The sequence below is a fragment of the Manis javanica genome, chromosome 5, assembly GCF_040802235.1.
Source record: "Manis javanica isolate MJ-LG chromosome 5, MJ_LKY, whole genome shotgun sequence".
Classification (NCBI taxonomy): domain Eukaryota; kingdom Metazoa; phylum Chordata; class Mammalia; order Pholidota; family Manidae; genus Manis; species Manis javanica.
In genome coordinates, this window is record NC_133160.1 from 106,474,765 (window position 1) to 106,502,562 (window position 27,798).

At 36.2% G+C, this 27,798-nt stretch overlaps 1 protein-coding gene across 4 annotated transcripts; it reads right to left on the minus strand.

The window, feature by feature from the left end:
- Window positions 1–2,493: 2,493 nt before the first annotated feature.
- On the minus strand, window positions 2,494–20,625 carry THAP9 (THAP domain containing 9). Of its 4 annotated transcripts, none has more exons than XM_017675386.3 (6): window positions 20,486–20,625; window positions 18,750–18,881; window positions 16,052–16,247; window positions 14,367–14,670; window positions 10,906–11,056; window positions 2,494–6,035 (listed from the first exon to the last, which is right to left on the minus strand). In XM_017675386.3, the coding sequence occupies exons 2-6, from the start codon at window positions 18,758–18,760 to the stop codon at window positions 4,088–4,090; spliced, it is 2,610 nt and encodes an 869-aa protein (XP_017530875.3). In that variant the 5' UTR covers window positions 18,761–18,881; window positions 20,486–20,625; the 3' UTR covers window positions 2,494–4,087. The 4 variants fall into 4 exon arrangements, with proteins under 4 accessions (XP_017530875.3, XP_017530874.3, XP_036877048.2 ...); XM_017675385.3 differs by having other exon boundaries at window positions 18,750–18,832; window positions 20,486–20,623; XM_037021153.2 differs by having other exon boundaries at window positions 18,750–18,832; window positions 20,372–20,492.
- Window positions 20,626–27,798: the final 7,173 nt, after the last annotated feature.

Genomic DNA, 27,798 nt, shown 5'->3' on the forward strand with positions numbered 1-27,798 from the left:
CCAATCAAAGTGTTAATCCAAAACAAAAAACTCATACAACTCAACTCCATAAAAACAATCCAGTTAAAAAATGGGCAGAGGACCTGAATAGACATTTTTCCAAAGAAGACAAAGACTGCCAACAGACATGAAAAAGATGCTCAAACACCACTAATGAGGGAAATGCAAATCAAAACCACAATGAGATAATCACCTCACACAAGTCAGAATGGCTAGTATCAAAAAGATGAGAAGTAATTAAGTGATGACAAGAATGTGGAGAAAAGGGTAACACCTGTACACCCTTGGTGGGAATATAAAATGATTCAGCCACTATGGAAAACAGTATGGAGGTTCCTCAAAAAATTAAAAATTGAAATGTCATACTGCTGAGTAATTCCACTTCTGGGATGTTACCCAAAGAAAAAACACTAATTCAAAAAGATATATGCCCCCCTATGTTTATTACAGCATTATTTACAATAGCTAAGATACAGAAGCAACCTAAGTGTCCATCAACAGATGAATGGGTAAAGATATAATTCATATATACAATGGAATATTGCTGGGGCTTACAAAATAAATCCTACCATTTGCAACAACATGGATGGACCTAGGGGGAATTATGCTAAGTGATGTAAAACACATACTATATGATTTCACTTATATGTGGAATCTAAAAAAATAAAACAAATAGACTCAAATACAGAGAACAAACTGGTAGTTGCCACAGGGGTTAAAAGATGGGATGGGTAAAATAGGTGGAGATAAAAAGGTACAAAATTCCAATTATTTTAAAGTAAGTCATTGGGATGAAATATACAGCATAAGAAATACAGCCAATAGCATTGTAATACTGTATGAAAGATGGTAACTACACTTATGGTGAGCATTTCATAAAGCATGTAAGTATTGAGTCACTATGTTGTACACCAGACTTCAGTAAAAAAAACTTTTAGAAATATATTTTAAGTATGATCCTAAAAAAAAATTATGAAAATTAATAATGTCTGATCTTCATAACACTATAAGAAAGTGAAAAGCCAGACTGGGAGGAAATACTTACAAAATACTCTGATAATGCATTTATGTCCAGAATATTTAATTACACTAAAAAAAAAAAAAACTTTCCAAAATATGGGCAAAAGATTTGAACAGACATTTCACCTAAGATTATGTGGATGGCAAGTAAGCCTACGGAAAGATGCTTAGCATCATTGGGCATTAAGAAAATGGAAATGTAAGCCACAGTGAAATAGTACTGCACACTTACTAGAATGGCACACCTAATTCAAAACAAAACCCTGACAATACCAAGTACTGGGGAAGCAAAGTAACTAGGACTTTCATACATTCCTGATTGGAATGTAGGGTGGTACAGTCACTTCACAAAAACAGTTCTGGTAGCTTGCTACAAAGCAAAACATGTACTTACCATATGACCCATTGTTGAATACAGCACATTTTTACTTACGCTTCATCAGTTGGACATTGAAGCTTTTTAACTTCTTGGCTATTTTAATGCTGCTATGAAATTTGTGTGTCTTTATGTGGACATGTTTTCATTTCTCTTGAGTATATGTCATAGAATTGCTGGGTCATATGGTATCCCTACATTAAAACTTATGAAGAACTGCTAAGCTGTTTTCCAAAGTGTCTGCATCCCCACCAAGAGCATATAAATGTTTCAGTTTGTCTGTGTTCTTGGCAATACTTGTGATTATGTCCTTTTTATTTCAGCCATTCTAGTGGGTATGAAGTGATATCTCATTGTGGTTTTGATTTGCAGTTCCCAGATGGCTAATGATGTTAGCATATTATTCATGTATTTATACGCCATTTGTATATTTCCTTTGAGGAATGTCTATTCATACTCTTTACCCTTTAAAAAAAATTGGGTTATTTGCCCTTTATTATAGAGTTATAGGAATTCTTTATATATTCTAGGTATGGCCTTTATCAGATATGATTTGCAAAAATCTTCCCCCATTCTATGGGTTGTCTCACTTTCTTGATAGTGTCCTTTGAAGCATAGCTTTTAATTTTGGTTAAGTCCAGTTTATTTTGTTACTTGTGTTTTGGGTGTCTTATCTAAGACACTAACACCTAATCCATGTCTCAAAGGTTTGCTCTATTTTCTTTTAAGAGTTTTATAGTTTTACTCCTTACATTTAGGTTTTTGACCCACTTACATTTAATACATTTGCATGTGGATATCCAGTTGCTAAAAAACAGGAAGGATACATTTCTGAAGGGAATGCTTGTTTTCTCCGAAGAAGAAAAGAACAGAAGTGCTGAGTAGAAATTCTAAACTAAATTACCCTAATCAAATATAAACTAATAATCTATTTTAAAATGTCACTGTAAAGCATATTATAGGAAGTAAGGCTGATTATCACACTCAAAACACTCTCACCAGGGCTAGAGCAGTTAACTGTGTAAAGGCAGTATGAGATATTCTTATCTTCAATGTTTGTCCAATTTAACATTTAAGGAAATAATGCAAAACACATATTTCTTAAAATACAGAATATATTAGAATAAATTAGTCAAATGTCACAGCAAAGAACATAAGACACTATAGGTATAAACCTAGCTCTAAGACGAGGACAAAACTTGGATTTATATAAGCAATAAGTTAAAGGTGATAATTTACAAACAGGCTTCTTTTAAATAAGGTTTATCCTGGTGTGTCTAAAATCATTCTATTGCAAAAAAACCAGAATATTCAGACTTTTCAGCAATAGCTCTTGTATAAAATAGCACAATTCTGGTTATATTTCAAAACTTGAATCTTTGAGGTAGAACAAACAAATATATCAAAATATACTATTTCAATTAATAAAACTTAACTTTTACCTAGTTGTTAATCTTTTGCAATTGAAATTTTCATATTAAGATCAGCTGTACTTTGTGAACATTTTCTCCATGACAAAGAGAGTAGATGTTTTACATACACAGGTGAATAATGTGCTTATTTCTTTTCTCCATTAAAATACTCCCCATTTGTGAAAGTACATACACCTGTATGTTTTCCTATTTATCTTATCAAATCTGGGTGTGAAAGAATGGAGAAAATTTACCTTGCTTTCCATGTTCAGATTAAGCTTCTCAATTTCTGAAAAACCTCATTATATAATTAAGACAAGTATTTTCATACCAGGTCTCAATTAGACCATCTTTCTCCAACTTAATAATCACATGCCATGAATTTCCATTATTCATGCCACACTGGAAATGTTTCATTAATTTAGCCTCCTTGCAAATACAAGTAGACTTCAGAAGGAGCAAAAGTTGAAATAAAGGCTTCTCCTTATGCTCTGATGAGCAGTGGGCTCTTCCACAGGCATCAAGGAAGTATCCACTCTATTATCCAAAAGGAGTATTATGCATTCCAAGGATAAAGGATTGTGGAGATTACATCACCTACACACTTCCCATACTACTGACCAGGTTTGTGCTACAGACCCAGCTTGGCTGCAGAACAAAGAACCATCTCATGGCTCATGTATTTACCTTCTGCTTGATAAAACCTCAGTACTTCTATTTTAGGGTACTCTGGCAAAAAAGGATTTTTTTATTTATTTGAATTTAGCCTAATTTTCAAACCACATCTTAGTTATCACATGTAAGTAAAAATTACATTCAAGCTTTCATAGGTATTCGTTGACATTCCTAAGAGCTATAACCCAAAGCTTTTTAGAGAATGTAGTCTATCAATAAAAGGAGTCAATGTTTTGGTGACTCTTAGTTGTGTTATTCTCTTGTTTTTAAAGTACAAAGAACAAGTTAAAAAAGTGTATGTCCAGTCACATTACTCAGTGTTAACAGTAGTAAATTCAAAGACAGCATCTGTTAGCTAGTCTGCTCCTGACTTACTGCTTTCTACATTTTGAGTAATTCTGAAATGCTGTAAATCATACCAAAGTATGAGATTTTATAATATGCATAATTAGAAATTCTAGTAAGTTGGAACTGCAAACTTGTCCACTGTGCAAAATGGTCAATTTATAAAATATTGTAAGTTGAACCTTACAATAAGTGTTGACCATTAATAAAAATTTTAATGTATTTTAGGCCCCTCATTTGAACGGATATCCATCATTACTTAGCAAATGCCTGTACTGGTATTAGCAAAACTTGAACATCTGAAATCCTGTAAAGATGACCTGGGGCTCCTTGATGAAGTTTTCATTTCAGGTCTTTCTGAATGGTGTTTTAAAAGGTACTGAGCTACATCTTTAGCTCTGATCTCTAAGAAACAGATTATTATATCTTTTAGTAACTTTACAAAGTGATTGATGGCATACACTTCTCCATCAAAGATATGCTCATCTAAATCTATGAAAAGATAAATATGCCCACAAAGCTCATGCAGTATTTTCTGTTGAAGATACAATTCCCTCTGTTTAGGAAGTAGTTCATAAACTGCCACTCTTGAATGGGTTCTTAAAACTCGCTCACAGATATTTATGACTCGACATAGACTTTCTGAAGGGAAATGCAAACCATTCTTCTTCTTAACACATAACAGTGACCCAATTTTAGAGGCTCTGAGATCCGATGCATACAGTGCACTGATGCAGTCCTCACAAGTCAGGAGAGCTGATAACTTATTTGCAATATAACCAGCACAGCAGGTGAGATTTTGCATATGATCTGACAGGTCTAGTAATGCCTCACTTAGTGAACAATTAGACCAGTCTTGGCAAAAATCCTCTTTATGAAAAAGCGTCTTTATAATGGTGACATCATACTGACGCTGAACTGTCCGAAGGGCCAAGTCTTTCCTCCGAGCAATTGAAATGTCAAGGATGCTTACTTCACTAAGAAAAGTTTCGTCTTGTAATTTGTACCTGGTCTCCAAATTATGGTAAGCTTTCTGGAATGCCAGACAGGTAGGGTTAGAACTGTTTACTAATACCTGTCTAAGCAACCTTAGGAATAATTCCAGATGATCTTGACTGAATTTATAAGTCAGAAGATAGGGAAAAGGCAAGACCTTTGGGAAAACATAATTTTGGTAGAGCCATTTTAAGCTCTCAGCATTAAGCAAAAATCCCAGGAATCCTAGTTTTCGTTTACCTTTAATTATTTGATTATTGCTAGTGTCAGATAATGTAACAAAAATAGTCTTGGCTTCAATTAACACACGATTAATTTTACTGAAAGTTTCAGGCAATAGAGGTCCTTTAAGTCCCTTTCCATAACAATTTCTACTATTAAAAACATCAAACAGATTGTTGATTAGGCGTAAAAAGTGGATGGTACCAATACAGTTTTGAAAAGGAGGCAAGCCTAATGATAGCAAACATTCTAATGCGCTGGCCACGCTCTCACTGAAGAGCTGGGCAGCAAAATTCATTTTCAGTACGTGGTTTTTCAAATTTGCAAGTTTTCTTGGGATTCTTTCCATATTTGCTAATTCCTGTTCCTCTAGTGCTACTAACTCCACAAGGTGCTGCCAGTGAGCTGTGCCATTAATAAACTGAATGCTTTGAAAATTCTGAAATGCGTTTCTTATTAATCTGAGCAAGTGGCAGGAATCAAAGAAGTATGCAATCTGTTGACTAGAAGATGAAGGATGCTGAAATGTACACTTCATGTTGTCTCCGTCAATATGTATCCCCAATGCTTTTGCCATCTGAACACTATGAGCTGTAGCATCAGACGTAACGGCCAGAACAGTGATCCCTATGTCACTTAGTTTGCCAATAGTCAGACGGAGCAGTTGAGCTTGCAAATATCCAGATGCCCTGTTTACAAAAAAATAACCCAGAGGTGTTCGCCAATGACCAGAAACACCCACTGCCATTAACAAAATAGTTTCTGAGGCGAGCGGCATTTCATCAGCATCAAGTTTGCCAAGACCAAAGTCCATAAATCCTTGCAAATGGTGACTGCTGGGGTCCCACTGAAGTTGCTCCTTGAGAGAGATGCCTTTTATTATCAATGAACAATATTGATAGAGCTGGTCTCCATTCTCTACTCTTTGTTGAAGAAAAGAAAAAATGTTGCTGTTGAAACCTGGACTGGGTTTGCATTTGGATAACCATCTGGAAAATACGAGAAACAAAAGGTAAAACTCAAATGAAGAAATAAAGGGAAAATATCTTAAATGGTATGAAAGTAGCCTCAAGTCCCTACAGAAATAAAGCCAAGTAGTCAAGTTCTATATTTTCAAGCATATAGTTACTGTAAAATAGTAAGATAATAGAGAAACTTAGAAATGCATAGTATTTTAAGGTGCAAACATACCACAAATTGACCTTTAATTTCTCATATACTTCTTAAAAAAGTATACATACCAGTTACCGTGTTTTAATTAATGTGCTTATAAATTAGAAATTACATCATAAACCAGTCTTACCTGTAAATTCACTAAAATGAGATAACTACTGAAGGGGAAGGAAACTATGAGAACATCTAGCACCTCAACCCCATCGTATTGATCAGGAAACTGCAACAGAGGGAGAAGCCAAGCCGCTTGCCCTTACTGTGCTGCCAGGTAAGCCCAAATGTGAAGCCCAGTGTTCCTGGGGTCCCTTAAGTGCTTTTCTCGCAGCTCCTTACAGTCTCAAAATCAGGCCCTTTGGTACAATTAAGGAGTCTTAAGGAGTCTACATCTGTTTGCCCCTAGCTACTACTTTAGGAGTTCTTGTATAGTATCCCTGCTCTCCCCAGACTGTATTTATTCTTTCCTGTTACTGTCAGTGTCCATCTTCAGAATTCTTTTCACTCAGTGCTTATTCACTCTTTCTAAATGTTGTAGATCAGGAAAGGAAACAGTCAAGTTTAGTAATTACCTAGATAAGACTAAACGGAGTATGAGATGGAAACTGAGGTTATTTATCTTAACTTTTCTAACACAAATGACTTTTTTTGGGGTTAAATATCTGATTTGGGGGCTATATTCGAGGTTGCCAAAACTTCCTCCTGGACAGTTGACCTCTGTTTGAGATTTTAATGTACCTCCCTAAGTATTTCAAGACAGGACTTTTGAAATTTTTTGTTGCAACCTGGAAATTTCATAAACAGAATTTACCCTTACTACATGTCATGTACTTTTTTATATATATGCACATACACATATACATATATGTGTGTGTATAATTAATGCCAACTATGAACCATTAAATTGATTTCAAGAGGCACTGATGGGTTTGAAAAACACGGTTACAGAATGCAAAAGACACACTTTGACTATCAGTAGCTTATGACCTGTTGAGGAGACTAAAGTATTCATCAGTTGTTTATATTTTAAATTCAGACAAAATAGTAACACAATGAAAAAACAGTACAGTGAATTTCTACAAGGGTGCTACTACAGCCCACCCATATGCTGAAAACCCTTTGCAAATGTGTCAGCAAAGTCTGTTTAGAACTTTCTTTTGTATCAGGATTCTAAAATGAATACCAAAGATACTGTTGCATATGCATCGAGTAATGAAAATACTTAATGCCTCTATGTAAACGTTTTATTTTAAATAGGTTTTAAAAAGCTTATGTCTCTATGTAAACATTTTTATTTTAATTAGGTTTTTAGAAACTTATGTTCTTTGATCTTGATTTTTAAATGGAAATCTAAATGGCATCTTAATGTTCACAGCTACTAGGATATCTTGAACTTCAGGGAGAAAGATAAGTAGACTTGTTGATTTATTTTTAAAAGTTTTTGTAACTGAGAGTAAAAATACCCAAACCCAATTAGTGAGTTAGAACTCTAGGGAAGCAACTGATTTCTCTCCTAAACCTTTATTCCCCTCAATATGAAAAATATATTTTTTATTATAAAAAAATGACAAATTCATTTTTTAAAGCAAAACAATATAGAAAGTGCAAAAAAAAAAGTAAAAATCACTCTTAGTCCTCAAGGATATTCTCCCAGATCTCTTTATGTATACACACTTACATAATTTTTAAAAATTATACTCAATCTATTTACTTAATAGTAAAGTTACTTATTTTTACATGTCCTTAACTATTGACACATTTTAAATGTATATACAGTATACCAGAGTTTGATAAAACTGAGTAATTTAACCAACCTGTATTGAAGTACATTTAGGTTGTTTCCATTTTTTTTTTGACAATGTAAATAGCACCACAAAGTGCGTTTGTGTACATACAAACACATTTACTCTGCCTGGGAGAAACGTAGTCCTGAAGAGCTATAATGCCACTCCTTGAGTGTTTTTTTTTTAAGACTATTAGCTCCTTCCACTGTCTTGTTTACTAATTTACTACACTGCAATGAATTCAAAAATAAAAAATTTGAAACAGAGAAAATCTACTAAGATCATACTAGATATATTAATATCGTAAAAAGGAAAGCTGAGGATGTTATGACATCATTTCAAAGGATTTGTGAAAACAAGCTACCTTAAAGACCCAAAGAACTAGAATTATAAGCAGCAAGACACTGGAAAGATTCTGGACTTTAAGAATGTAGGGTAAACTGAAAAAGGATCCAACATTAGTACAGAGAAAACAAGACAGGCAGATAAGAATTAGAGAAAGATACAACAATTAGAAATTGATAAAGTACCTAACTGAACCAAAGGTTTTTAAAAATCTAAGACTGGCTTGGTTTGTCATCATCTAATGTTACCATGTAATTGTTCTCCATCAACATGGAGGGAGAAAACAATGATTCACATTTTCTCCTTTCTCCCTAAACTTCTAAATTCCTCCTTCCCCAACTCTCAGCTATTATGTCACTCAGAAAACTGAAGCAATCTAATAAAAACTCATTTTCCTACCATCAAATCTATTAACCTACTGAATCTGTATCTCTACCTTCCTGTTTCAATGAATGAATGAAGGCCAGACCTCTCTCCACAGTAGTGTTAGATGTTATCCTCCTCATTATCTTTTCTCTTGTGCATCACCAATTTTCTTCTAGCTCACTCCCATGAGCATGCAAATATGCTGGAAAATCTGCCATCTCTACAAACACCCTTCCCTCTATGTTCTCTGCACCTGCAGACCCATTTTTCTGCTTCCTATGTAGCAAAATTCCTTGAAAGAGCCCATGACCATTCTCTGTTTCTTAGCCTTCCAGCCTCTCTCAATCCCACTTCAGCCAGGCTTACCTCCCTACCACTCCACTGCAACCGCTTTTGTTTAGGTCACCAGTTACCTATAGCCTGCAAAATTCAATGATCAATTCCCTGTCCTTACCTTACTTGATTTCCCAGCATCATTTGCCATAGTGGACTTCTAGCTCCTTGAAATACTTTCTACACTTGGCTTCCAGGCTATCACAGTCTCCTGGTTTTCCTCCTGCCTCACTAGCCACTCCTGATCAATAAATATTTATTGAATAAATGAATATTAAATATAATTATAGATATATAATAATTGAGATGTTTAAAGCAGATTTAACTTTTTAAATGGGAAAATAAACAGAAATATAATCAAATATGTGCTGCTCTGTAGACATCAACTTGAGGTCCATTCCATTTGTTTAAAATCCTAAATGACCATTCAGTAATTCTTTCATTCCACAAATATTTATCAATGGACCACTGTGTACCAGACACTGTGCAATCAACAAGGGGTAGGAATATAAGGTTGGGGCAGATAAAGAACCAGGCACAGTCTTTATACTTGAGCAGCTCAGAGCTGAGTGAGGAGGACAGTGTAGTGAGATTCAGTTCTGTATTGTGTGTGAGAAGAGAGCTTAATCCAGAATTGGTGGAAGAACAGGAGGCCTGGATTCTGAAAGAATATGGTATCTAATTTGAGCCTGAACAGTGAGGAGTAATCACCAGGACTAACAGACAGGGAGAAAGGGCATTTCAGGCAGATGGAATAGTAAGTCCAGGAGGCAAGAAGAAGCAAGGAACACCTTACATGGGGAGCATGGAATTAGAGAGCGCAGGGAGGGAGGCAAGAGATAACCTCAGAGCCCTGCAGAGGCTGCATAGAGGGAGGCTCATTAAAGCCAGTGGAAGGACTTGACTTTTAGTTTGCATAAACGGGAGGATGATGCAACAGGAAGTGACTATTATGGGTTGAATTGTGTCCCTCCAAGAAGATATATCGGAGTCCGACTCCCCAGTACCTCCTATGAGACCTTATTTACAGATAGGGTCTTCACAAAGATATTCAAGTTAAAATAAGGTCATTAAGGTAACCCTAATCCAACATGACAAATATACTCATAAAAAGGGGGAACATGGACACAGAAACACACATGCATAACGGAAGACGTGGGGAGACACAGGAAGACCACTGTTTTCAAGCTAATCAGGAGAGAGGCCTGGAGCAGACCCTTCCCTCACAGCCTTCCGAAGAAACTAGCCCTGCTGACACCTTGATTTTGGACTTCTAGCCTCCAGACTCTGAGGTAATAAATTTCTGTTGTTTAAGATAGGTGAATAAATAGGCAGATAGATAAGAAAGTAAATAAAAGAGTCTGTAAAACTAATTAAAAAAACAGTAAAAAATGAGTATTAAATTCTAAGACATTACTATAAAGTCGTGTTATCTGCTTTACACTGTAAGAATTATAAATATATCTATGTATTTGACCATAAATCTGACAAAATTATTTATAAAAACCTGGTCCCTGGACCACCTGTGTCAGTTAACAGTACTTACCAAAAAATGCAGATTTTTGTGCTTTACCTCTAACCATCAGTTTTAATATCTGACTGTCCTATGACTGAAGTATATTAGAAATTCCAGTATTTCAAGATTTGAAGTTTATCACCCAATACCTCTTAACTATTTGAAAGATGCAAAATATTTGTCAGACCAAGTATCTTCATTTTGTTGGCGAAAATACCACTGTTGTGATAATGTGCAATTAGCACCTAGAAGTTTTTTAAAAGAGAAAATGGACATAATAAATAAGTACCAACACTAATAATATGAGAATAAAATATTTGTTTAACATCTAAAAAGTAACTCACTTACGTCCTGAGGATGGAAGAATGAGGCAGTTTAAGAATCTTTCTTACGTAATCATAGACTTTGCTACTGCACAAGTAGAGTGTGCATGCAAACTGTTTCATTTCTGTGGAGTATTCAGCTGTTTCTCTCCAGTTATACAGCTCCCACTTAAAATCTGTTAAAAATAAATTTATCCTTTGTGATAATGTGAACAGCATGCTAAGTGCTTAGTAAATATCTTGATTAATCATATTAGCTAAAAATTGACAGAGCACTAATAATGTTTCTGAAATCATTCTAACACTTTATATATATATATATATATTAAATTATTTCAACCCCATTTAAAAAAAAGAAAAAAGAATGTGTACAGTAACATTTTCAGTTATAGATCATAATGAGCATTTGTATATAAAATGCACTGGGCATCAAAATTCAAGTATAAATACAACCACACTTTAACTGAGCTTGTTCAGAGGTTAATACCCAATCTTAGAGCCTTTTGATCAACTTATCTTATTCATCTTGGATCATTCACTATAAAGAGGAGAAAAAATGTTTCAACTTGAATCACTTCTGTGATAGAATGATTCGTAAGAAATATATTATATTTGGTGACTCAGATATCCAAAATATATTTCTCAGATATATTTGGTCTTTATCCACAGGTCCTGAAAAAACTTCAGAGCCATAAAGAAAGAGGGTGTCTTGTTATGTTAATGAGGAGGCTGGGACCTCACTCAAGGGTAGGGGCTGGTTGCCAGGGAAACCAACAAATGACTACAGAGTGGGAACTTTCAGCCCCCATCCTCCAGCCAACCCCTGGGAGGGGAGAGGGAAGGGGGATTGGAGGTTGAATCAGCCAACTACCAATAACTTAGTCAATCCTATGTGAGGAAGCACTCACAGAAACCCTTGAGAAAAGCATTTTGCTCTCTTTTTGGCATCCTGCTTACCTGGTGGAGAGAGATTAACTTGCATGCTTGGTGAACTAGAACGCTTCCACATGCCACCTAGCCAAGCCCCACGCTAGGCCCCAGGCTCCATACGGATAGAAGTTACTTTACTTGGGATCTTGCCCTATGTATCTCTTCATCTGGCTATTAACTTGTATCCTTCACTAAATCGGAAAATATAAGTGTTTTCCTGAGTTATATGAGCCATTCTAGCAAATTAACTGAACCTAAGCAGGAGGTCCTGGGTTCCTCCAATCTGCAGCCAGTTGGTCAGAAGAACAGGTAACAGCCTGGGGCTCTTGACTGGCCCCTGGAATGGGGGTGGATGTGGGGATGGAAGTCAATCTTGTGGGACTGAGCCCTTAACCTGAAGAACCTGGTGCTGTTTTCAGGTGGACAGTGTTGAATTCTTGGACACCCTGCTGGTATTCAAGAATTGCTGAGTGTCATGTGTGGGAACACACACACACATGAACTGGGTCCAGGAACCTGAATGGAACTTCTGTTCCCCTTTTGGAAAAACACAAAATATTTTCCTTTTTTGGAAATAACCACTCTTTTCTTGAAGCAGGAATGCTTCTTTGTTACCAGAATGTAATTCCAAATCTCTGCTGCTTTCATCAGAGTAAGTTGGCAATTCTTATTTTGCCCCTCTTCAAATATCCTGGTTCACAAAGAAGACTAGGTAGTCTTCCAATGAACATCTATCTATAGTATATTTTAGAAAAAAATTTGGAGACATACAATTATCAAACAGAAAGGGATTTTCTATATTATCAAGTTCAACTCCACTGCAAAAAGACTTTAGTGATAAATTATGTAGCAGTTAAAACTGTTTATACACAATATACAGTAAAATGGGTAAGTGCTATCATAAAAAGTAGAAAGTAATCTAAGCTGGCCTGTGCATACAGTAAAATAACAAATTTGATTAGATCTATACTGTTGGAATTCAACCAAGAATTAGGAGAAGTGCAAGTTGCAGCGCTCCAAAATGTTGAGACTACAGACTATCTACTGTTAAAAGAACATATGGGAGGTGAACAGTTCCCAGGAATGTGTTGTTTTAAATTGTCTGATTTTTCTCAAACTATTCAAATTCAGTTAAACAATATCCATCTTATCATAGATAAGTTTTCACAAAAGCTTAGGGTGCTAACTGGTTTTCTTGGTTTCACTGGAGATGGCTGGTAATTGTAGGTCTGCTTTGGTTATGTAACTGTATTCCTATTATGTTAATGTAAGCGATTTAATTAGTAGTTTAAAACCTATACATGCTTAAGTTACTCTACAAGAAGGTATGTCAAAGAAATAATCAATCTTCCCATGTTTTCTTCCGTCTGCTACTTCTGTAGCTTTTTTTCTTCCTTCCTAATTACAACCCTTAAATAGAATTCATGCCTCATATCGAATTTACCAAGTATCATAATTCCTCCAAGTGGTAAAGATACCTCAAGACAAATGCTGGGCATAAAACCCACAGGGCATAAATCTGCAAAGAAGTAAAAAGCTAACCTCTTCAAACAGTATTGCTTCTCTCTCACTTACCAACTTTACATTTCCCTGTCTGGCCCTGGAAGATGACTGGTTAGCCAGAGACAGGTAAGATTCCTCAAGGGAGGAACAACCTAAGACAGGCACAGTCACAGGGGGGCCATCAGGTGAGAAATTGGGAATCAACAGAGGTGAGGCTTAGAACCTCACCCCCCCTGTTTTGAGAGAAATCTTCAGCATCCATGGATGTTTTGTTGCCCTTGTCTAGCTTGGATTAATACTTAGCTTATAGGCACACACCTGATCATCTACATTTGCTTTCTTACAGCACTAAACTATGTTTTCTACCTTTATCTTGCATCTACCTACCACTTCAGCATTTTATTTAAAAAAAAATAATAATAATAATAATAAGGGAGAAATGTAGGATTCACATATAAATCAAGTATAAAAATCAAATGAATATTCATATTTGACCTGATTGTTTATAGTTCATAATGCGTGATCAAAACCGAAAGTTTCTGTGACGACTGCCCTTGTACTGTTCACCATGTAAGAACTTATTCACTATGTAAGAACTTGTTCACCATATAGGAGCTTGTTCGTTATGCTTCAGAAGATCCGAGACTGATTAGAATTAGACTTGGGGTGGATTAATGACTGTGCACTGAGTCCCCTGTATAGAATTTTATTGTTGTTAACTGTTAACAACCATTTGATCAATAAATATGAGAGATGCCCTCTCAAAAAAAAAAAAAAAGTGGAAAGTACAGTGCAGGGTATAAACCATATTATCTCATATCTGCATAGTATGATTATGTGATATTTTATCATTTATATATTTCTTTGCTTTTCCTATAAAACATTTTAATATTGGAAAACAAAAGGATCTTGGCAATTTCCATTCTTGCTTACTCTGAGACTTTTAACTTTTCAGCTAAAAGCACATTTCATAAGCAACAGCAAAGTAAATAATAATATTTCAGAAAAATTAAGAGCTATTTTATAAATATTACAGGCCACTGGGGAACATACCTGAAAACTGTGCTCGTAGCAGACACTCTGTTTCTTCAGAAAGTAGTTTCTCTTCTACAAGCGCGTCAATTAACCGTAAGCTCTTTCTCTTCTTGATCATCCTGTAGTTTTTTACAGAAACAAGTCTTTTTTTGGACACTTGTAGCATCTGTTGCACCTCAGCCAGTTTCTCTGCACCTATAGTCAAAGGTCTCTTTAAACTGTAGTTATGGTCCTCAGTAGCAAACTCTGGAGAATTATCAGGAAGTGGCTGTTTTAGGATTTTCTGTCTAGCTTTACCTTTAAGATGTACACCTTGAAGAACCTATGACAGAAATACAAGATTATTTTAGGAATTATTACACAGAAGATTAACTATAAAAATACGAATGAATGCAAAGTACTCACCTGGTTGCTGTTTATGAGTTAATTATAAAAGAAAAGATCATAAATTGCTGATTTTTTCAAATGTATAGGCTATAGGATCATGTAAATGTTTTTTTTTTTTGGTATTTTTTCATCTACACTGAAATAGCAACATGATGCTGAAAGTTTCTGAAATGATTATAGTTCCTAGAGAAAGGTGGACAGTGAGTTCTGAGTAGCAATAACATGGTTTAATGGAGAGGACAGAGAAGTTATTTGCACAAAAAAGACAAGCAGAGTGGACAGAGCATGGGCTTAGAATTAAAGACTGCCCTGGGTTTGAATCCCAGCTCCCTCATTTCTTAGCTGATACTTAACTTCTACAATCTCTCATCTCCTCATTTGTAAAATGTGGATAATAATACAGAGTTGATTTGAGACTACAATAAGATAATTTATGTAAATCTCCTAGTACAATGCCTGGACCATTGTGGGTCTCAATAAATAGTAACTATTATTGATTTTACACAAAAGCAAGTCAGTTTATCACAAAGTAAATGGGTAAGTATATGTGATTTGAAAAAGAAGTCAGAGCAGTTAGAGCTACACTAGTCAATAGGAAGCTCTTGGAACTTTGGATTCAACATCAACTATATCCTGACTAGAATGAGACTAAAATCAGACTTCAATGAGTAAGAGGAAAATAAGAGTAGTATCAGGAGAGAACAGGTAGATAATTACTGCAAACTGTGTAGTGACTACCCATATACACAAGTGTGGCTAAGAGGTAAAAGGATAAAATAAAAACAGTCAAAAGAAACATAAGAATGTAACACCAACACTGGAGACTTGTAGAAAGTCTTCTATTTTCCATATATACCTCTTTCTATATTAATGCTAATAATTAGGTACATTTTTGGTCAAGATTAATACATTTTTGGAAAAAAAGTAGGTAATTTTGAAATATTGTGAAAATGTCTCAGACTTACACAGAAGTCTGAATTCTAAAGCTGTTTATATCCACTAGTTGATTTTTGTGATCAGTTTAGTAACCTTTATGTATGTCTAGACATATTTTTTGAATTTATACAACTTATTTTTAAAAAGCTCCAAAGCAGTAGTCATGTTATATAGATTTTAAAAAACAAAAATAATTTTGGTATTTTTTCATCTATACTGAAATAGCAACATGATGTAGCAATAGTATGATTATGTGATATTTTATCTATTACTGGATTTAAGTTCTAGCTTTGTTTTTTTTTAAATCTCTAGGTTCTAGCTATGTGAGCTATCTTGATTTTTAAATGCTGTGAAATTTAATTTATACCTAGATCAAGTACCTTGTATAGAGAAACAGAAGGCACAGCTCCTTTTTTCAGCTTTCTTCTTATGCCATATGACTCAAAGTCACTTTCTTGAAAATGTTTGGAACACAGTATAGCACCTGGACCTGGGATCCAAATCTTTTTGCTTCTGGGATCCACACGATTAACAGCCCTGATCCATTTTGAACGCTGTATGGTATCAGTTGGAAATCTGCAGCAATAATATTAAAGTCCATTAACATGAAAATATTAGAGTAATACTACAGTAGTATTACATAACCATTTATTATTTAACTGTTTTATAGAAACATTAAGTCCAGTTAAAATTTAATCTGATTTCATTTTTCAACAGTCTGAATTTTTTTAATACAAAAGTTCAGTATCTAGGTGACCTCATCTGTTTCCATTTTTTGTCTTCACTGCTTAAACTTAGCAGAATCTGCTTAAATATTTAATGTGTGTGTCTTTTCCTTTCTTGTGGTGACTTTAAACTGTGTCCACAAATGCTTTGGTATTCCCTCTGTCAAGGGTTGGAGCTTAATTCCCCTCCCCTTGGGCGTGGGCTAGAGTTAGGATGCTTCTAAGGAACATAAAAAAAGCGGAAGTTACAGTGGGCAGTGAAACTACATGATCTAAGGCACTGAGGCTCCCTCCTTGCTTTACTGAATGGTTTTTCTCTGGGGTAATTATCTGCCATGTTATGAATAGCCCTATGGAGAAGTCCACTTGGCAAGAAACTTGAGGCCTCCGGCCAAAGGCAGTTTTGAGTGAGTCTTTCTGAAAGTAGACCCTTCAGCTGTAAGCAAGCCTTCAGATGATTGTAGTCTTCTATATTTTGACTGCAGTCTTATGAGACACCCTGTAATACCAAGCTAATTCATTCCTGAATTCCTCTGACCTTCTGAAATTATGAGATGTTTCCACTGAATTTTGAGAAAAATTTTCTCACCAGAAAACAAGTACATTTCCTACACTCAATTTTCCTATTTTGCTTTGAAAGGCACCACTTTTTGCTAGCCTTGAAAATAAAAATTATCCTGTATCCCACTATTTTTCAATCCCAGTCAAATTACTGTACTTACTAATGCGTGAGGAAAAAACTCATGAAATATAAAGAAAAACACAAAACTTTTTCTGCATCCTCTTCTTTGATTTATCTTGGAGCCAGATCTATAGGTAGCTGTATGACTTTTGTGTATTTTAATGTAGGCTTTAAAGCACATAGTTGTTAGCAGCTGAAACTGGTGAAAATTTTAATTTTTGTCAGCTAATTGTTAGGAAAATAATATAGCAGTGTGGTAAAACATAATTCTGAGATACTCTGTCATCTTAAGAAAGAACGCTGAATTGGAAAACCTATGTTTAAGCCTCAATTATCTTTTATCAGCCACATGGTATTAAACACATTTCTCCATCTTTGAGCCACCTCACAGGGCTGCAGTAAGAGTGCATGAGATACAAATACATTCTAAAGCACTTTATACATGATAAAGTACTACCAAAGTTTGTTCTTTCACATGAACAACCAACTCTACTTTCGGGACTTTCATTTTTTTGTTGCAGGAAGATGATGTTACTTGATCAAGCAACAACGTACAGGGAATTGCTTTTCCAATAAAAGTGAGGCAAATCTATCTTTTCACTGGGTTCATTCCTTAACTAATAATAGCACATGTTTATGAGGAACCTCTTCCACAGCTTAGGTGTAGTCTTTAACCATGTAAGGATCATCAAAAGTTGGCTGGTTACATTACTAGTCTCATCCTCTGTGGCAGCTTCGCAAGTGAGTACAGCTATCGAGTCTCTTAGCTTATGGCATAGCCTGGAGCCCCTGAAGTGGTTACATCAAACCAGTCCCAAACAGCTTTGCTGGTTGGCCCCAAAGTATTAAACCAACATTTCCTATGCACAAAATGACATGAAAAGGATTGGGAAATACTGTCATCTAACCAGCATTACTAATTTAAGTTCTGGATAAAATTAAATTGGTAATAAGCAAACTACTTTTAAAGCATTTATCTTGTGCTATATATGTGTTTTAAAGACTGTTTTAGCCTTACAAAAACCTCTGCAAGACAAGTTTTTATCCTTTTACAGAAGATGAAACCAAGACCAGAGCCAAGTATAGCAACCAGTACTCAGTTGAAACTGGAATTCATGTCTCCCTCATCTGAAGCCACCTCTGGCAGAAGAAAAATCACAAACCAATCATCTTATATACACAGTAACAAACTGGTTTATATTGTAATACAGAATTTGTTTTTCTTTCTCCTATTGATTATGCCTTTTTATACACCACTGGCAACGAGTTACCTTTGGCTCCCTGCACATCAAATATTTTCCAGAAAAGTGGCTAACAAAACCCTTCTATAGTGGTTACCTCTGGGGAAGGGGAGAAAGGATTGAGAAATTACAAGGCAAAAAGTTAACATCTGCTTAGGTACACCAGTGTTTGTCAAGTTTTACTTTTTGCCTACTAGTGTGTTTGAAATGTTTCATAATTAAAATTTAACAATAGAATGCATTACAGTTCAGGCAAAAACTCTTATAAATTATCATACATATTTACTCTGTTATGAAATAGTTCCTAAATCTCTTTACACCAACAGAAAGAAAATGAAATCAAAGTGTCACTTTTAATTTTTAACTAGACCCACTTTGTATTTAGCCATTTATGTTTGACATAGCACCAATATTCTCCAAGTTTTCACACCTTTGAGTCATTTTGATTCATGCTTTTCAACCAGAGCCCCTTGTCTTTGTCCTTGCAACTTCTTCAAAACTCTGGTGATGGTTCTGGGGGATGATGAGAAAGGCTTCAGAGGAGGTAATATCAGAGCTAAAGCTGAAGTGTCAGTAGGAGTTTGCCATGCAGACAAGTGGCCACGCCAAACAGATGCAAAAACAGAGATATAAAACAACTACTTGGATCCACTGGTTGGTAAAGCATTGAAAAATAAATTAATCAGGAGGCTTGAAAAGAGGTACAGAGGTAGCTGGGAGTGATTAGATGGGCTGAAGAGGTAGCTAGAAGATAGATTACAAAGAGTTGTGTGCTAATAAGACTTGAACCCATCCTTCAGGTTGGTGATCACCACAGGAGTATGCACTCACATACTGAGATCTGAAGAAAATATCAGAATTTATTTTTATGAGTTTTTGCCCCATCCTTTTTGTCAGTGTTTTATTAGTGCAGTGGTGACAGGTATCGGGCTACAGTAGGTTGAATAGTCAATAGAACTTAGGGAAATAAGTGTACGCTCCTATTCTGAGGAGCCTGGTTATAAAGAAGAAAGTGGTTGGGTAGTTTTGAAGTACACATAGGTTTTAGAGTTTATGTGTCTCAAAATGGTAGCAATGTGAGCATTCTCACTGACATTAGTCAAGCAATCACTTACAGAGAACAGTTTAAAACAGAAAGAGTACAGGAGCTAACTGATTAACAAAATCCCACAGAGAAGGGAAAGGACACAGTTTTAACAGTTTAGATGGAGGAATCAGCCCCATTTAAAAAGCAAAACAATGACTACAACATGACTACCATACACAGTTGAAATTCCTTAACCTCATTTTAATTTTTTTGAATAATTTCTCTCCAAGCTGCTTTTCCCACTCCTGAACATTGTATCTGCACTTTCCATCCCTTCACGGTTTCCCATGCTATTCCTATTTAAGTGCTATCCTCAACCCACCCCGCCTCCCAGTCCAGGTAAGGTTCAAGGACCAACTCAGGTACCACCAGTCTTATAAAGTTCTTTTTGATTTTTTCATAAAAATTATGCCAATGGTTTAACTCTCTACATTGAAAAGCTGGTTCGTTTTAAAGTTAATTTATTTTGTTTGTGAGGATCTGTTTTACTCACTTTTCTACTTCCCACTGTGCCTTGAACATGGATTTGAAAGACCTATATACCAGTCTGGATCGTAGATGTGGGTTCAAATTAAACTGGTCTGAAATCTGCCCCATTCTTGAACCAAATGAAACTTCCCTGCCATGCCAGATCCAGCCAGAATAGGACCAGCTTTGTAGAGCTCAGCTAATAGTACTACCAACTTGCAATTACAGGCAGCACTGTTCTTGCGCAAGCCACACTCTTAATGGCAGCACAGGCCTTCAACGGTTCTCCGAAACTACCCTCCCTCTTTCTCGCCTCATGTTTAGTAATAAGACGACCCAAAAGAAGCGGAACGCCTGTGGAGTAATCACTAAAGGGCTAAGGTAAGAGGCAGGCAATGAGAATCAGCAATTTGGAGGTAAACACCGAAAGGGAAGAGCCGGAAGAACCTTAACTCCCCAAGTTCCCCCGTTCCTGCCCCCCGGCCCACGCTACGCACGTCACGCCACGTCACGTCGACGGCGCGACGCTTTGCCCGTCCCCGTCCCACCCTGGCCTTCTGCCCGGTGGGCAGTGCCGGCACTTCGTTGGCTTGGAGGTTGCTCTCACGCACTGGTGAAAAGATAGGCCTCGCTCCCGGCTCAGCACGGTGTCTCGGGTGCTGCAGCCCACTGCCGAGCAACTTCGGGTCATCTTGTTACGTGGGGCTCCACTTTCGGTGTTCCCGGAACAGCATGAATCACGATGAACTTGGCTCCGCCCGTTGACTTGGCGGCTACGACCTGTATTTGCTGGGAAGGCGGGCTCTTAAGGCGCAGGGTTCCCACCCTTCCTCTCCGAGGATGCTGGCGCTTGTTGCCGTGGCCAATCACAAGCCACGTCGTGTCGCAGCATCCAATCGAAAAGTCGAGGCTCGTTAAGACGAGCTCTTGGGAGCTCCTCCTTCTTTGCTTGAGTATGGTTTGTAGATTTTGCTGTAACAGACTTGTCCTCCTCTTAGTTAAATCCAATGCCATCGCGCTTCTTGTGATATCAAGCCTGGGAATGGGAAACGTCGAGGAAGGAGCAAAGCTGAGACGAATCCTGGAGAATGCAGCTGGGTCTCCGGATGCGAGCTCTGAAAGTGACTGGAGGATAAGACGGGAGGAAGGGATAGGCAGAGATAAACGCAGTGTCCCAGAAATACTGGAGACAAAATTGGGCCCAAAATTAATTATTTGCTGAGAGAAATATCATTTCCTTACATTTTATGTGGTAGCTAACTGATGGGAGGATAACCTAGGAGTTGTTGGTATGGTTGGTCATAGTTACGTGACCCCAGAGGAGCCTGAATGAGAGCGTCTAATAGGGTACGTAGGCATTTAATTCGACGAACCCTTGCAAAACCTTTTGCTCAGTGGGGGAATTAAGGCAATAAGGTAAGTATTACGGGGGCTCCTTGGGAAGCTCACGGACTTAGTGGGGACTCCTTAATAGCAGTACTAGACAGGCAGGGCAATGGTTTTGGTTGGTATGTGGGGTGTCGTGGATAGCTTTCAGGAGTGAGATCTTAGAACAATTTGTTAAAGCTCCGTATGTTTACGGTGTGAGAATTCAGTTTTCAAAGAAGAAACAATGGAGCCAAGGTTATTTCTATTTTGTATCTTCAAGAGTTCCTTAGCATATTAAATGAATTGTTTCTTGCTTAACATTGAGACCCATTGTAGAAAAATGTTTGCAACTTTTGTCATTTCCTTCTCTAGCTCGCAAGAATAAATGCAGCATTTTCATGCAAGATTGCCTTTTCTCCTTTTTACTTTGTCCAAATTACAGCCAGAAGGATTCATGCGTAGGTATTATTTATTCGCACATTTCCGCTATGGTATTCTTACATCTTATTTAAATGAAATTAAGAGTTTTTGCTTATGTAGCTTTCTTAAAATTGACATGACTTAAGGAGTCCATGGATTTGGGAAAAACTGGTCCATAGGAGATGTGCTTGCTTGGGTGTAAGATGTGTAAAGGGACCTGGATTTAAATCACTGTCACTTGGTTAGACTATTAGAATCTTCTCTAGTATTCAACCAGTTAAAACCTGAATGCCACTAAATAACAGTTTAACTAAATAATTGTTTTCATTTATCTTTAAGGAAAAATTAGTTGCCTTATTTCTTTTGTAACTGATTGAGAGAGAACTCATATACCATACATTTAACCCATTCGAAGTGTAATTCGGTGGTTTTTAGTTATATTCATGAGTTGGGCAACCATCATAATTATAGAACATTTTCATCATCCCCCCCCAAAAAACTTCCATTCTCATTACCAGTCATTCTTTCCCCCCAAGTCCCTGGAAACCACTAATCTTTCTGTGAAGATTTGCCTGTTATGGATACTTCATGTAAATGGAATCGAAAACTAATATGTGGTCTTTCGAAATGGATTCAAAACTTACACGTGGTAACTGACTTCTTTCATTTAGAATGTTTTTAAGGTTCATCTGTGTGGTAGCATGTAGTGGTATTTAATTTCTTATTGCCAAAGAATTCCATTGTGTGTATATACTGTTGCATTTTATTTATCCATCAGTTAGTGGACATTTGGGTTGTTTGCGTTTTGAGTGGCTATTATGAATAATGCTGCCATGAACATTTGTGTAAAAATTGTGTGTGGACATATGTTTTAATTTCTTTTGAGTATGTATCTAAGAAATGGAATTCATTTCTTTGGAGTATATACCTGGGTCATAATGCTGACTCTTATCTTTAACCTCATGAAAAAATGCCAGACAGTTTTTCCAAAGTGGTTGCACCATTGTATATTCCCACTAACAATGGATGAGGGTTCCGATTTCTCTACATGCCCATGAGTGTGAAGTGCTGTCTCGCTGTGGTGGTTGCCCTGTTTTTAAGGATTCAAAATTTGTAAGGATCCGGCTAGAGGGTGCTCTTTAAGTGCAGAAACAATATCTAAGGTGGATTTGTCTTTTCGGTCCTTAGTAGACTTAGATATGTGTATTTCTGCTATGTCATATATGTTCCTGAGAAAACCTCATATTCAGAAATTGTGTATTTGAAAGAAGCAGGGCTTGTGGGAAAAATAGGGTTAGGGTTGACTACTCAAAACCTACTCAATTTGATAATCTCTAAAATAAACAGTGATTAGTACCTGGGAAGTACTCTTATGCCCTCTCACCCCATTAAAGGTAACTTTAAATGGACACTACCATGGGGTGTATTAAAAGATCAAGGCTGGTGGGTGCTAGACATTACAGGTGGAAGTGGTGCTCTGTGCTAATAGGCCGCTATTAAATTGGGTTTGAAAATAGTGTAACTTGCTGAGAGCTTGGGAAGAGGGGTGCAGTTGGGGAGGGAACCCCAGGTACAGACACTGATTTTTCATTTCTTAAGATAGAGTTGGAAGTATCCCTGCTGCCAATTCAGTTTCAGAGTACAGAGAAAAAGAGGGCTTTTTTTCTTTTCTGCTTAATTGGATTCCAGATACTGTGGCTTTCCTGGGAAAGATGAAACAACGTGACTGTCATTATTCTGAGGGCAAAGTGAGTTACTGAAAACTGCTATGCTGCAGAAGAGATTCACTTAAATGTGCTTTATTGTTTAAGTGGTTAAATGAAAATAGCCAACTCACTTTACAGAAGCCTCCAGGGGTCACTGCTCTAGATATTCTTAATGTCCTTCCGAACAGGAAGAAGTATACAGTCCCTTATAAATGAAATCTTTTATTTTGTTGTATTTATGTTCTTTACATTTGCTTACAACTTTTACATGCTTTCTGTTGCTATTTGTTACTGTTTTACTGGTGATACTGCGGTCAGTTTGATCATTGTATTATATCTTTGTTTCCTCTAAGTTCATATCCAGTGATTAAACTTTTTCACTGCTGTTCACATAATGAACCGTTGTGATTATTGAATATGTAAATGAGGATATGTAAGCTGTATTAAAAATGTTATTTGCAAAAGGCATTGGCTATTGTACAAAGTAATTTAAAAGAAAATATCTCTTTTCAGGATTATATTCTTGGAGATGTTGGGAGAAGAATCCTGGGTCTTGGAAGGTAATTAATTACTCTAGATATGCAGGGGAGGTGGTATATCTTTCTGTTTTTAAATCTATTAAATATTCTGGAACAATAGCAGTGACTTGGAAATGGAGGATTTTCCAAGTAAAAATTGGATTCATGAACACTTTGGTGAAATGTAATTGGTCATTTGAGGAAAAATAACAGCTAATGTTTTATTGAATGGTTACTTGCAAGGCATTGTGTTAAACATTCTACGTACATACACGAAGTTGTTTTAAGACAATATTTTCCACAACAACCCATGAAAGCAAATAGTTTTTTTGCTTTCTAGAACTGGTATTTTCCTTGTTGAAGATCTTCCCTTTTGTTAGATGCTTAGCTATTTCTACTGGAATCTTTATTTGTTGTCCTGTTACAATGAAATGTATTTCTAGTAACTGATTTATATTCTTGCTCAGTTTTTCATCCTTTTAGTTTTGTGTTGTTCTTTGTTTCAGAAAACCTTGGGGTTTTGTAATTATTAGTGGCCAAATATAAAGACAGTTCGAACCTTTCTCCAAAATTTCAGACTTTTTCAGCTAATTCATATGTTGTACATTTCCTTTTTGGCTATAAATTGTGACCCTCTGTATTAGTCTCTTATTGCTACATGTAACAGATTACCCAAAATCTAGTAGTTTAAAAAAAACAAACATTCATCTTGCAGTGGAAGGATGGGGAGCAGAAGGACCTCAACTACCAAACTGTCCCACTTGGCAAGCTTCAGTTCCTTGATGGCTATAGGTTGAAGACTTAATTCTTCTTCACCATGTGAATCTCTCTGTAGGCTTTCTGAGTGTCTTCATAGCATGACAGTGGGCTTCCCCCAGAGGGAATGAGCCAAAAGAGAAAGGCCAAGATGGAAGCTTGTCCTTTAAAAATTAGTCTTGAAAGTGACAATAATATCACTTCTCTTCTACTTTATTGATCAGAGACCAATCCTGGTATGGTGGAGGTAGGCACAGTACCACAGTGTGAATACCAAGAGATGGGGGACCATTAGGGACCATCTTGGAGGTTAGCTACTACATTTTAATTAAATAAGCTTTTTTTAAAACCTGTTCCAATTTCCTGAATCTAGAGATTTAATATTTGGTCCTCAAGTCAGATATTAGAAATATGAGAACATACATATCCAAATATGTGCTTTTTTATAAGGTACACAGTTTCTTTCTTACCCATGTACAAGGCCCAGAGAGTTTATAAGAATGTTCATTTTGTAGTCAGAGTACTCTATCTTGATCACATATTATTTACCTTGGACCTGTTTCCCCTCCTACAGTTCCTCCTAGGTGGAGGCAGGTAGAAAAGCTGGTTGGAACTAGATGATGGGTAGAAATTGAGTATTCCCTACCCCTAGTATTTTGCTTGGGGTGCAGACTGTTGAGAGGTTTTTAGTCCAGTTACCTCTAGGAAGTTACGCCGATGTTTGATGTAGAATGGAATAAAGGTGGACACACGCAGCAGCAGCATTAGAGCAGTTTGCCCCTCTCCCCAGAGCTTGATGTTTATCCAATATGATATACTTCTCTTCTGCTGCTTACCTGACACCTCACCATGGGCTTCTCGTCCTCTTAGCCAGCAGAACATAGACCTTGTCAAGCATCAAAATGTTCCTAATTGGCAGCATTCTAATTAGCGCCTGAGATTTGTAATCTTTTGAGTCTTTCCCCTTTTTTACTGTTTAAAAGTTCTTTGTTAGCAGAGACAACTCTCCCCCTTTTCCTTTAGTTTTAGTGCTTCTGATCATTGGATACCTTATTCAGTAACAAAAATATTACATATAAAGCAAGGTATAGTCAGTTTTAGAAGGTATGAAGGTATGGTACCTTTTCCATATCACTCCTGATGTTGAAGACGATGACACTTCCAAGTGAGCATAAAGGTAATTGGTGCAAACTAGATAATAGGTACACTTGAAATTATCTTTGCTATGAGTTTTTTCCAATTGTAGTAAAATTGGAGATCTTTTCTGTTCAACATGAGAGAATTGAAATTTATAGAAATGTGCATTTACTATATATTTTTTTAAAAGGGCTACGTGATGAAAACCTAGTGACTAGACTTTAAGTTGAAAAATAATAAAGTATAAATGTCCAATGATTAAACTTTCTCCACTGCTGTTCACATCATGATTTGTTGTGATTAATGTATGTGGATGAGGACATAAAAAAAATCATCAGGCTGATAGATATGATGTAGTTTTTGTACACTGATTTCCATGTTAATATTTTTCATTTTAGGAATAAAATTGAAGTGTGCTTTTCTTAGAGAACATCAGATTTACCTGATCAAGAATTCAAAAATTTATATAATAAGGTAAGAGATTTGTAAATTTATTAGTTATGACAAAAAAATCAGATCTGAGCAAAAAACCTGACATTTGAGCATAATGTGGATATTATACACAATTATATCTCTTTTCCTTATTCTTTCAGCTTTCAAAGATAATATGAATATAATTTCAAAGATAATAGAATTCTCCAAATCAATAGATTTGGTTCAGGATAGGCAACTGGGAGCAGGGTGTGGGGATGGCAGGACTTCTAACCTTGATAGTCATTTTTTTATTTAAAGTAATGATGTAATCTTTTCTGCCCCTGAAATTCTTAGAGATCATATGTTCCATGGCTTAAATTTTTTGAACTATTGGGTATTCTTTAAATGACCTGTTGATAAGTCAATGGATGACCATCCTATGACTTAAGCTATGTAAAAAACAGTAGATAAGCAGGTGGTCAGAAGCTGAGAATCTCAACTCTAATATCAGATTAATTTGTCATTAATTAGGCATATTATCTTGGGTTGTTTCTCAAATTTGAGGAATATAAATGGGAAACATTTTTTGAATACTCAATGTTAAGATAATTTTCTATTTTTAAAATTTCCAGAAAGTTAATATAAATTTTGTTTATAGCCCTTAATGAAAATATTTACAAAATAAATACATTCTAAAACATCATTAGTGGGATGGATGCTACTGTTCTGCAGCAGTTAACATGATACTGACTGCTGTGGAATAAGTTGTGAACATATATGGTCCTGTGCTTGTGAAAACTGTTAAGGTTTTACAATCCAGACAAGAGTCATCCAGAACTTTACTCTTTTGCAGATCTTAAGATTAGGGGAGGGGACTGAAATTCTCAAAAGGATGTCTTTGGACTGTGCAAATCCTAATTTGAAGAATTTTGTATTAAATTATCTTCAGCATTCTCCTAAGTCCAATGAGTAATGCAGAGTCTCAGAACTAACATTTCTTTGAGAAAAGCATCAGTCTTTATATGATCTAGGATTATGATTGGTTAGTCGTTAACTAAATTGGATTAGAAGTTGACTGTTTTGTGAGCTGATACTTGTTTTCCTTTTTAGATACAGGTAGCCCTTACTTGCACTGTTCCAACATGCATGAATATCAGTTTTCATATTTTAAATAATACCAATCCCTCAACAAGGTTGGAATTTCAGTTATTACAAAACTAACAATGAACTGTTTGTTCACAAAGTTTGCATAAACTTTGTTGCTAGCTTTTTATCCCACAAATCATTTTGCAAATAAAAGATGTGCATCATAATCAGTAACCCGATTACATCACTTCTTTCAAAGTCTGTTGGTGATTGGTCACTGAACATCAATTAGTGTATAGACAGTAAAGCATGTAGTTGTATTTCTTCCTTGTCTCCCAGTGATAAACCCATGTGCCATTTTACCAAAATGGATTATCAAAAGGAAATTGGTCAACAGAGATGATGACAGGGCAGCAAAAAAAAACTAGAAATTGTAACAGTGGAATTGAAATTGGATATGGGTTGAAGATTTGATAATGGCAACAGCAAAACAACGTTAAGATGAGACCTATGGCTACA